General features: G+C 36.8%; 2 protein-coding genes across 2 annotated transcripts in view; one reads left to right on the forward strand and one right to left on the reverse strand.

The window, feature by feature from the left end:
* The window catches only part of LOC136039503 (sphingolipid delta(4)-desaturase DES1-like), a 53,561-nt gene that overhangs the window by 40,165 nt on the left and 406 nt on the right, over window positions 1-12,990 (reverse strand). The gene's annotated exons all lie outside the window — the stretch shown is intronic.
* LOC136039114 (uncharacterized) overlaps window positions 9,680-12,990 on the forward strand; it is a 70,743-nt gene continuing 67,432 nt past the window's right edge. Inside the window, exon 1 of the mRNA XM_065722599.1 lies at window positions 9,680-9,899. Coding sequence (XP_065578671.1) covers window positions 9,680-9,899 — 220 coding nt within the window. The remainder of the gene's footprint in view (window positions 9,900-12,990) is intronic.

The following is a 12,990-nucleotide window of genomic DNA, read 5'->3' on the forward strand; positions in this document are numbered from 1 at the left end:
TGGATATAATATTTTATCAAATAAAGCTTAAAAAGCATTGATGCCCTTCGCAAAATCTTATTCAGACGAAGCAGGATTTTCTGCATTAGCTGAAAAGAAAGCGAAATATCAGCTTCGTTTGGTTGCAGAAAAGAAGACAAGAAAAAAAGCTTCATTCAATCATCTCATCATTGACACCAAGATTTGACAAACTTTGTACTAATAGGCAAGCACACCTATCTCATTAAAAGACAATAATACAAAATTGTTATTCGTTTACCTGTTTTTAAGAGTTTGTCTTAATAGATTTTGTAGTACTAAAATTTTCGTGTCTGCATTGTTTTCTAAAATGGAAGGGAGGCACAATATGATCATAGGCCTATTTATTTCCATAATTCAACGTGGTAACACTGACAAAAACGTGAAACTACCCTAAGAACTTCATAATTTTAAAAGAAACAGATAGTTTTTACGGTTTGAGGTATGAGTAGACCTAAGATGTATCCAGGGAGAAGGACAAAAGTGGTTTTTTTCAATTTTCACAGATTTTACCAATATTTTAGATAAGGCTCCAATTTTTTGTGGGAAGAGGATTTGAGGAACAAAATTTGGTAGGACAATGTAGCTGAAAATCAGGCTGATTTTTGGTAAACAGAATTTGGTAAACAGAATTTGGTAATTAGGAATTAGATTTCCATTAAATGCTTAGATGTACAAAGTTTTGTGAATTTCATTAATTTGTTTCTTGGCTGAAGCATGGAGGGCGCATGGGTGCCCATAAAGGGGGGCAGGGGAGGGGAGGGCAGCAATCCTCCCTGGCTGAATGATGCTGCCTTATATTTCTATTTTGATGTTCCTATTATACAGCATTAGAAACGCTGATTAGACCAGGTAAGCCCCTCCCCCCTAGAATTCAGCTTCTGGGCACCCATGGCATGGGGGTGATCCATTAAAAGTCATAGGTGTAAAATAAAATTTGGGGGAATGATCATCCACCTCACATTGGAAGAGAGCTAGTACATTCAAATTATTCCATCTAAGATTAAACCTAAAGACTAAGATTACATCTTAGTGTTTTATTGTCCCGACAATAACCTGTCTCTTTTTCATCCTAGGAAACAAGTGTTTCTCTATATATTAGACTAGTTGGTGAAAATTCTTATGAGGAGCTTTCTACCCTTTCTAACTCATTCACACAAAAAAGCACTAAATAGGTCACTATGTTTGGGCAAACAATATTTAAGTAGAATTTTGAAGACATTACAGGCAATACCCCAGAACCTTCAATCCTTATTTAGTTGGGAAAAGGATAGATATTTTACAGATACTGGCAATTAGGCTGGGATAGCCATTTTGTAGAATACTTGAAATTGCGTCTTACATGAGGAAAAGGGTTAATGCTTAGAGTTAGGGGGGATGTTGCAGAAGCATCGAGGTAATAATTAAGTATTGTGGTAATTATGGTAATTATTTGTCACTACTTCCTTCCTGAAATTGCTTAAAACTACTTATTCTTCCTTAATATGTTTATCATAACCAAAGGGTTTTACCCTTTCAATTCTTTTTATGCATGTGATACATAAAATTGACTTTTTTTTAATCTGACTGATCTTTGCCAGACAATACAAGGCCTGGACTATGATCCCAGTTGCCACAAAATTGCAGGGAGATTTGCTTTAGAATCTTCAGATAATAAAACCAGAAGAAAAAGTTAGAAACATCCCCATTCAATGCCAGGCTACTTCAATTGGCGTTGCAACTACATCCTAGCTCTAGCCCCCCCCTCCCCTAATGGAGTGGATATCCCCTGTGCTATATAAAAAAAAGTTTGGTTAATTTACGAGCTTGCATTATTTTTAGTGTTTATTTATCATTAACAGTTGGGATAAATTTTTTGAATTGCCTTTCTGAGCTAAATATTATTAAATTAAATATTATTATTAAATATTATTAAATATTTAATTAAACAATTTAATTATTAAATTAAATATTATTATTAAATATTTTCTTAACAAAAGAAAACTACTCTCGAGTCTTTATTCTTCACTGTTTCCAAATGCTTGCTACTATGAAAATTGTACCCCCCCCCCTTCCTTAGACAGGGTCAGATACAGCCTTAGACTACACACAGCTTTGCTGTTTTATGCTGATTTTTTCAAATCACATTACTTCCAACTATATTAAATCCTCGAATCTTGAAAGGGAATCTTATAATAATAGTATTTGACAATTATTGCAAGAACAGATGTATTGATAGACTAATATACCTTATTTTGAAAAACTTGTGATGAACTTTTTGACATGGTATTAACTTCTGGAATATAGTTACTTCTGTATTGAGATTTAGGTTTTGACCTTGAAACAAAGTGAGAAGTACTGCCTTGAAAGACATACCACCAAAGACAAACAAACATGTTTCAGAGAGCCCACAGAAAGACAAAGGAAGTTGTGCAGTTTGTGATGAAAGCCTTAGCAAATCCTCATGTGCAATTGAGTGTGAATCCTGCAGTAAGTGGATATTTGCATTATGGTTTAAATTAAGTGATGAAAAGCATGATTTCCTCAATAAGATGAACTCGAAAATTAACTGTCAGTGGTATTACCCTTTTTGTAAAGTAAATAGAAAAGGAAAAGCTGTTGGAACCCCTAGCGCCATTGTGGAAAAACCCCTGCAGTAAAATGTTTTGAAATTGTTGAAAACATTAAGCCTCATCCAGAGCATGAATTTAATGTGTCAGAACCAAGGAAATAGCCTGGACAGCATCAAGGAGCAAGTCAACAGCATTTTATCAATCCTCCAATCAAAGTGTGATGTACCTCAAACTAAACAACTAATCTTTGAAATGTTAAAAAAGACCAGGTGCAGGATAAGGTTCAACAAACCACTGAGACTGACAATTGGCATACTGTGCACATTGAACCTGACGAAGAAAAAGGGAAGAATATAGTTGCCCACAGAGTGTCCCCCAGTGATGATGATGATGCTTTTTTGAAGTCTCACCTTGCATCACAATATGAACTACCCTCCGTAATAATTACAGAGATTCAACTGGCAATCTAGCTTACTAGCCTCTGTCATTGCTAATTAGGGTTAAGCCTGTTTCCACAAACTATAAGATTCTCAGTTTTTATGGCACTTGGTATTAACCAAGTGACATATAGCAATCGCAAATTCTGTCGGTCTGTCTGTCGGTCCCGGTTTTGTTACTTTAGGCACTTCCAGGTAAGCTAGGACGATGAAATTTGGCAAGCGTATCAGGGACCGGACCAGATTAAATTAGAAATAGTCGTTTCCCCGATTTGACCATCTGGGGGGGGGGGGGGAGTGGGGAGCCGGTTAATTCGGAAAAAAATAGAAAAAATGAAGTATTTTTAACTTATGAGCGGGTGATGGATCTTAATGAAATTTGATGTTTGAAATGATATTGTGTCTCAGAGCTCTTATTTTAAATCCCGACCGGATCTGATGACATTGGGGGGAGTTGAGGGGGGAAACCAAAAATCTTGGAAAACACTTAAGAATGGAGGGATCGGGATGAAACTTGATGGGAAAAATAAGCACAAGTCCCAGATACATGATTGATATAATCGGAACGGCTCCGCTCCCTTTGGGGTAGTTGGGGGCGAGGGGGGCGGGGTAATTCTGAAAAATTAGAAAAAATGAGGTATTTTTAACTTACAAACGGGTGATCGAATCTCAATGAAATTTGATGTTTAGAAGGATATCGTGTCTTAGAGCTCTTATTTTAAATCCCGAGCGGATCTGGTGACATTGGAGGGGAGTTGGGAGGGGAAAACCTAAAACTTGGAAAACACTTAGAGTGGAGTGATCGGGATGAAACTTGGTGGGAAAATGAAAACAAGTCCTAGATACATGATTGACATAAACGGAACGGATCCGCTCTCTTTGGGGTAGTTAGGGGGGGGGGGGTTATTTCTGAAAAATAAAAAAAAATGAGGTATTTTTAACTTACGAACGGGTGATCGGATCTCAATGAAATTTGATATTTAGAAGGATATCTTGTCTCAAAGCTCTTATTTTAAATCCTGACCGGATCTGGTGACATTGGGGGAAGTTTGGGGTGGGGGAGCCTAAAATCGTGGAAAACGCTTAGATTGGAGGGATCGGGATGAAACTTGGTGGGGAAAATAAGCAAAAGTCTTACATACGTGATTTACATAATTGGAACGGATCCGCTCTATTGGGGGGGGGGGGCTTAATTCTGAAAAATAAGAAAAAATGACGTATTTTTAACTTACGAAAGAGTAATCGGATCTTCATGACACTTCAGATTTAGAAGGACCTCGTAACTCAGATCTCTTATTTTAAATCTCAACCGGATCGAGCGTAATTGGGGGGAGGGGCAGTTGGGGGGCCCGGAAATCTTAGAAAATACTTAAAGTGGTGAGATCAGGATGAAACTGGATGGGAAGAATAGAAACCTGTCTAATATACGTGACTGACATAACCGGACCGGATCTGCTCCCTTTGGTGGAATTGAGGGGGGGGGGGTAATTTTTAAAACTGAGGTATGTAACTTACGAAAGGGTGACCAGATCTTAATGAAATTTAATATTTAGAAGGATCTTGTGCTTTAAAGTTCTAATTTTATACTCTGACCAGATCCTGTGACATTAGGGGATTTGGAGGGGAAACCGGAATTCTTGGAAAATGTGAAAATTGGGGTAGGGCCTATTTTTATCTTACGAATAGATGATCGGATCTTAATGAAATTTGGTTTTTAGAAGGAATTCATGTCTCAGAGCTCTTATTTCAAATCCCGACCAGATCTTTTGACATTGGGGGGAGTTGGAGGGGGAAATCTTGGAAAAACACTTGGAGTGGAGGAATCGGGATGAAGCTTGGTGGATAGAATAAACAAATGTCCTTGATACGTGATTGACAGAATCGTACTGGATTCACTCTCTTTGGGGGAGTTAGGGGGAGGGGTTCAGTGATTTGGCGAGTTTGGTGTTTCTGGACGTGCTAGGGCGATGAAAATTGGTAGGCGTGTCAGGGAGCTGCACAATTTGACTTGATAAAGTCGTTTTCCCAGATTCGACCATCTGGGGGGCTAAAGGGAGAGGAAAAATTAGAAAAAATTAGGTATTTATAACTTACGAGTGGGTGATCGGATCTTAATGAATTTTGATATTTAGAAGGACATCGTGACTCAGAGCTCTTATTTTAAATCCTGACTGGCATTAAGCCTCTTATTTTCCTTTTTAAATCAATCTATTGATTCATAGAATTTTGTTAGAGCTCATACCATATGATCTCTTGGCTCTTAGCTCTTCTCGCCTCGTCACAAGTGCCATATGAACTCTTAGCTCTTGTTTTTTTATAAAAAAAGTGACATTTGCTTTTTCTATGTATAAGGAAGAGAGGCTATTTTGCCAAATAACAATAGAGATTGGCACCAGAGTGTCAGCATAGGTACCACTCAGGTGCAATAGTGAAGGGTTCAAAACACAGATAATTGTATATTTGATCATGTAAACTCTCAGCCTAGTATACTTGATTACTTGATATATGATAGTTTTTAAAGTGCTAACTGTATCAGCAACATGTATTAAACCTGACAGTCCTGTGGGGTCTGGTAGGTGTCTCCATCTTGTTTACACAGTGATTCTCTTCCAGACAAAATGACAGAAGTATATAATCTTGCAATAAAAACAGTCGACCTTATTGCAATTTGTTAAGTCAAAACCAAACACTCATCCATAAGATAAACTATGATCAGGTTGTGTTGAATGGGTGCAAGGCTTTCAGCAACCTTGACAACGATGATGTAAAAACATTACAGAGAAAATTGTTTCAAGAGTTATTTACATTATATTTTTTGTATCATGCATTAACTTCAATACAAGATACTGATCAGAAAAAGCTTATAACAGATGATACAGATCAGGCTGGAGCCTGCCCCTCCTCAAGATTTTTCTGGTGTCCTCATTCTATCCCTTTTTAAAAATAAACTTATCCATTTGGTCAATTTTTGGCACCCTTGTCACATTGCCCCCCCCCCCTCTCCAAAGACTCTGTCCTAAATCCATCTTTGATATAAATGACATTTCATTAGTAAATGAGCTGCCATGACTTGGGTGTAGTGATCACGTGGCATCCTTAATACGCATCATTAGTTTTCACCCAGAAAAAATAAATATGTAAAACATGTGTTTGTGGATTATAGTGAAGTAAGTAAAAAATTAACATAATCTGGTTGGTTTTTTGTTGAGGAACAAGATCTTAAAAGTGCATGAAGTAAAATGAGAAAGTCTTCTAGATATAGTTGAAAAAATATAAAACAGTGAAGTTTGTGAACAGACCCAGAACACTTCCACTGATTCTCAAAGAGATACAAAAAGCTATTAACACAAAGAAAAACTGAACAAAAGATAATAAACAAAAAGAAAAGAGAGAACATGGACAGCTTACAAAAATTCTTTATCCCCAGAGAAACTGGAAAAGTTCAAAGAAGCTAGGAATCATCTCAGAGATTTGACAAGAAAAGTGCGTGCAGAATGTGAAGAATATTTGGCAACTAAGAAAAAAGGTAAATAAAAACATTCTGGAAACGGGTATCAGAGATAAGATCAGGTAGACATTCAGATGCCCATTTAGTATCACAAGATCAGTCAATTACTAGCCCTGAGGATACAGCAAATTTTTTAAATGAACACATCCCCAGATGATGCAACCCTACCAGAAGAGCTAAATTACTGAATTGATAGCCCTATACAAAAGCCTCAGTCTCTCTTCTAAGTTAGTGTAAGAATGGTTGAAAAGGCTGGATCATAACAAGTCCACTGGTCCTGATGGCATTTCGCTTAGTTTTAAAGGAAGTAGGTGCAGTTTTAGCTAAGTCAAAAACTAAAGTATTCCAAAGTTCACTAGACATCTCAGTGGTGCCAGAGGACTGGAGACTGGCACATATTACACCTATTCCCAAAGCGATGGTGGATCCAGGAGAGCGAGGGGACCCCAGGCCCCATAGAGTATTACTGGTGCCCTCACTCCTTTTTTTCTCTTTTTAGAATAAATTTTCTGATTTGGTCAATTATTGGCACCTGTGTCACATTGGACTCCCCAAGATTTTGCTCATTGGCACCCTTGTCAAATTGGGCCTCCCCCAAGATTTTGCTCTAGATCAACCCCTGTCTCAAAGGGGGCAATCAAGATGTGGTTGAGAACCACATACCAAATGTTTAACACCAGCTGTGGGTAAAGTGTTGGAAAGTCTTATGAGGTCAGGTGTAAGAAACTTGATTTTAACGAGCTGATAGCTCCAAACCAGCAAGGCTTTAGACAAAGTGAATCGACCTTGCTAGCAACTATCAGTCCATAAGTCTCACATTGGTTGCATGTAAAGTACTTGTGGGCATCATAAACAAAGCAATGGTCTCTCACCTCAAAAAAATCAACTGTTTAGCAAAAGCCAAGATTTTTTAAAAAGGATGTTGAATTGATACTAACCCAGTTGAGTCATGTGACTTTTGCCTAGACCCTTAGATATTAGTCTACTGGTGGATTTAATATTGATTGACAAAGCCAAAGCCTACAATAAAGTTCAACACCAACTACTCATTTTGAAATTAAAGACATAACACCAAGATATAGTAGCTTGGATAGAAGTCTTTCTAACTGGCAGGACTCAGAGGATACTGGTGTACAAGTGCAATGACTATGCTTTCTTTTCTGAATTGCAACCAGTCAAGAGTGGAGTACCTCAGGGGACTGCCCTGGGCCCTACATTATTCAGCATGTATATCAGCAACTGTACAGATAACTTGATGAATCCTTTGACACTAAATGCAGATGATTGCAAGCTCCTACGATGATTATGAATGCTAAGCTATGAGTTCGTCTTAAAATCGCTGCTAAGCAAGACAACACTGGATACAACTGTACCAGTTAAGAGAGAAGCCTGCCAAGGTGCAATAGCCTCAACTTATTATTTCAATAACTATGTCCTTTAAGCTCAGGACCAATGTGAGATATCTTATGACCTCTCTGGCCTAAATATCTCCTTAGTCACTTGTGCTGATGATATTTTTAACATCGGGAAAACCTGGACAAAATTTCTGAAACTTTCCAAAAACAGCAAGCAGAATACTTAAAATCTGGTCTTGAATTTAATGCTGAAAAGTCTGATGTAGTGCTTTTTAACTGGAAAGGCCCACTTCCTTGTGAAAATTTACTTGGGAATTCAAAGATCTGCCCTTCTGACCAAATTGTTTACCTTAGTATTCCCATTGGAAATACTGTTTCTTACACTTATCATCTCCTAACAGAAGATGATATGCAGCATCAAATGCTGCATATCAGCTTCATCAGTTGCTATTATCTTGCAAGACTGTACAATACTGTCTCTCCTCCAAATCTTCTACATTGCACCCTTTCGGAAGATTCTTACAAATACTGATAAATCAGAAATCTATTCCACTTTCTTCCATTTCACTAAATAAAGGTAAGGTAAAGAATACAGCATTGGACTTTAAAGTTCCTACTGATGGTGCTGATCTCCATTTCTTGGCCCTTCAGCCAGGAAGTGCAGTGGGGGGTTGGGGACCAACCATCCTGTGCTTTTGCACACCCTTCCTCTTTACCTTCCCCAGTTTTCTCCAGGTACCCATTTAGGGCTGGGTCAACCTACTAAGATATCCAATTTGGACATGCAATTCAAACCTCATCAAAAGTCTTCACATAACAGATCCTACTATAGCCACTGCTAAACTTATGTAGAAATAGAACCAAAAGATTTCAAGACATGCTTGGGGCCAAATTCTTCAACTCTAGTTACATTGTCATAGTTGTATAGTGATATTTTGCTTTTGTTTTTCCCTTTGCAGTGCTCTGTCAGTATTTTTTTTATGAAGACATGTTTTAAATAAATAACAATAATCATAATGTTGTCTGCTCCTAGTGAACAGTGGATATAAACCAGTCAAATATGCAAGAAAAATTTAACCAGCTATCCAACTAGTCATCAGATTAGTATCTTTAGAGTGATGCCTTAAAATGAAAAGCCCTTCATCTTAGACATAACAATCCAAAATGTCCATATTGTTTAGGAGATACCCAACTTGAGGCAGTTGGTGAAGAGAAGTACCTGGGATTCATTTGTTGAATATGATTTGAAGTTTTCTGTTCCATACAAGCTCAGGTGACAAAAGCAAACCAAGCCCTTGGCTTCATAGTATAAACTTTCACCACCAGGAACCCATGTGTTATAATTGAACATTAGAAGGCCATGGTCCACCCTCACCAGAAATTTGGCCTAACCATAGCTTCTCCCAGCTATAAGATGAATGTGAAGGTATTGAAGAATGTTCAAAGAAGAGCAAAAAGCTCATTCTAATATTACAACACAAAACCTACAAGAACCATCTAATCTCACTCAAACTCCCTACTTTATTATACTGTATAAATGGAGGAGATACAATAACAAATTGTAAGTTGCTGAAAAGAGACCAATTGAGTCATGCTTTTCATCATCCTTCTCAACTATTACAGAAAGACAAACAAGGAAGCAGCAGGTCCCCTGTTGTACCAGGCAAGAGCAACAACAATTCTTCTCAGTCTTTTTTGTTACAATCTGGAAAAGCCTGTCCAAAGCCACTGTCCAGTCTCAAACCCTAGAAGCCTTCAGGAAAGGAGTTGATCAAAACTGAGTCAATGCTGAATAGAGGCTAAACTGAGATGTCAGATCATAACCTCAAAACAACACCGGCAAGATTTTCTACAGGAGGTTCAACACTACCTTATCTTGATGGACATAGACTGAAAATAAAGCTACATGCCACTGGTGTTGTTTCAGTTGCAACCAGCTGGATGACATTCTTGACAAATAGGAAGCAAGAGGTCAAGGTTCATGGTCATGGAAGTCAATCATTCATTTCTGAAACTCCAACAGTTTTAAGTAGGAGTTCTAAAAGGTGCTGTACTTGGACCAACATTATCCAATATCTACACTGATGATGTGCCACTTTTAGTCAGAAATAAAAACCCTTTATACTGGCACTTCTAAAATCATTTGCCCAGTAAATGCAGACACTAGCTTACAAGATGATATTAAATCTTTCTCTAAATTCTTGGAGAGTTGACACCTTGAGCTAAACATCAAAAATACAGAACTATACAGTTTGGGAAAACTAATCCTAGTCATGTATATAATACAAAATCAAATAATAGACAACCACAACTTATTCTGCAATCACTGTATAGAGTGATCTTGGGCTTATTATACATAATAAATCGAATTTCACAACCCATCAAAAATTGTTGTTGGTAAAACATCCCAAAGACTTGGATAGCAAAAAAGACAATCTTCTCCAGAGTTCCACAGACTACACTAAAGTTGTACAAAGTAATTACCATTCCTGAATCAGTTAAAATTGGCAATTTTTTCTCACTAGCCAGTTTTGGAAACATATATTTAAGTTTTTGCTAGCTATGGGCTGTTTTAGCCCTTTGAGGGATCAAAATGTAATTTTCTCCAAAAACAATTATCAAATTATAAAATAACATGAAAAATGCATCAAGTGATATATTTACTTTCATCCTAGCCAAATTATGCAGTAAACTGCAAATTTACTAATCTGTTTTCTTAACATGCTTCCTCCCCAATAGCCCTTATCCCCTATTTTTTTAATATATAGCCCATATTACATACTTCTAATACATTCTGCTACCCATCACTCTTGTTTTGTCATAGTTGATTCAATTGCCAGATACACAGGTTAAAACAAGGGAGATGCATTAGGAGAATACATTGAAAATACCTAGCTTCTGCTATATATTTGCACATTAGGGGGGAGGGTGTAAAGCATAGCAGAGCTGCATACAAATTATGTAGCTATAATTATTCTGCATCTTAAAAAGTAAGCATTGTTTTCTTAGCATGCATCCTTCTCAAAAGGCACTAATCTAGACTTTAATTCTAGACTTCTACCATAAGCTGGTTTGTAGTGTTAAACAAAGCTAATTTGGAAAAAAAAATCAGGGTAAGGTTTACATTAACAGACTATTCAGGTAGCTAATAAACAAACTTACCTTTATAGTTATAATTGTATCCTGAATCAAAACTTAAAATTCATTTGTATTGGAAATGAACTTAACCCCCACCCCTATATATTAACAATAGCTTAACCCCCTATATTTGAACAATATGGGGGGGGAGTAAAGTTCCAACTTACCTCCATAGTCAGAATTGCATCCTGAATAAAAATTTAACATTCATTTGTATTGGAAATGAATTTTACCCCCACTCCTATATTTACCAACTCAAGAGTCTATATTTGAACATTAAGGGGGGGGGGGTAATTTTTACACTAAAGCTCAAACTTACTTCTACAGTCAGAATTGTGGCCTGAATCCAAATCTAACAATCATTTGTGTCAGAAATGAACTTTACCCCCACTTCCCTAATGTCAAAATATATACCTTGAATTAGTACACACCTGTATAGGGTTGGGGGTAAAGTTCATTTCCAACACAAGTGAATGTTAAATTTGGATTCAGGATGCAACTCTGGCTATGGTACAAAACTAGTACCTGATTGAGCAAAATTATGCAGGACTAAAATCTGCACATTTTGTTGCCAAAGAGGCATTGAGAGAAACTGTACATACCAGAGAAAAGCTAACAACCTAAGCTATAAATCAATATGGTTATTATGAAAATAATTTAAGATAAAAAACCTGAAAGTACTTGTTTATTGACTTACCTACAAGGTCTCTTTTTGGAAACACCAATTATCCTGTTTTGACATATAGCCTATATCCTTTTAGTGTCTAAGTTTTATTCACATAGCCTGGTAACAGAAAGATGATTTTCTTCTAATTTTAAAAATGTATTTTTTATTGCTTGATATTTATTCCATAAATCACAAATATTTAATATAATTTGTTCTTTTGGTAAAATTCTAGTTAATTGACTTCTTGCTATCTTGGAAAGGGTTTAGGTTAGGAAAATGAAACTTTTAGGGATGGGTCCACAGGCTAAAGTATATTCTGGGAAGGTATTTTAAAGTACCTACCTATGCTCCTTCTCCCTCTAGAAGGCCCTGAAATTTGCCTACATGACAGGTCTACACCTATTGAAATTTTGACAAAAGAGCATTTTACCTTAATTTTCAGTTACTAGTTGCTTTTTCTCTGCCTCTAGGTCTGAAAATGCAATTCCTGTTATTTGAGTAGAATTTTGAGCCATATCAATGCTTCTTTTCAAAATTTAGGAAAAATTTCATATCTTTAAAACCTTATAAGGTTTTGAAGACAGCTTGGGGCAGCCCAAGCTGCCCAAACCACAGACAGCTTTAAGAACCATCTTGACAACAAATGGTCAAAAAAGAATGGAAGTATAACTGGGAAGCACTCAAATCAGCAACATCAAACCACTAGTCAAGTGTATGTATTCAACTATGTGTCATGTGCTATCAACTTTGGAGTTTCTACACAGATAAATCTTTATATTGCTCCTAGCTGCAATTTAAGGTAATATCTTTAAAACTTTATAAAATGGAATTGAGCAAAGTTATGAAGCTGAAAACATTTTTGTCGTACTTCATTCAAGCAGAAGATCTATTTTGCAAGGTTTCACTTTTATAACACACATATCTTTAAAGGTCATCAAAGGTCAGGGCTCTCTTGAGGGAGGAGGAGTGGAGGTAGTTGCTTAAAATACCTTCCTGGGACATACTTTTGTCTGTAGATTCATCCCTGAAAGTTACATTTTCCTAACCTATACCCTTTCTGAGATAGCAGGAAGTCAACTAACTAGAATTTTACTGTTCTTTTTAATTGCTTGTCAAAATAGACCACATTTTTAATTTATTCTGACAAATTCTGGTAAAACTTTAATTCAAGAAGGCAGGGTTCTTGTTACTGCCCTCATATTAGGCTACATTGCACTGTAGTAGAGTAAGGGTGGTCCAAAAAGCCATTGCTACTTTTCTGGAATAGCCTACCAAAAAAAGTAGTCTTTCCAAAAAAGAGGTCTTTTACCCTATA

This window comes from Artemia franciscana, chromosome 19 (genome assembly GCF_032884065.1).
Source record: "Artemia franciscana chromosome 19, ASM3288406v1, whole genome shotgun sequence".
NCBI lineage: Eukaryota > Metazoa > Arthropoda > Branchiopoda > Anostraca > Artemiidae > Artemia > Artemia franciscana.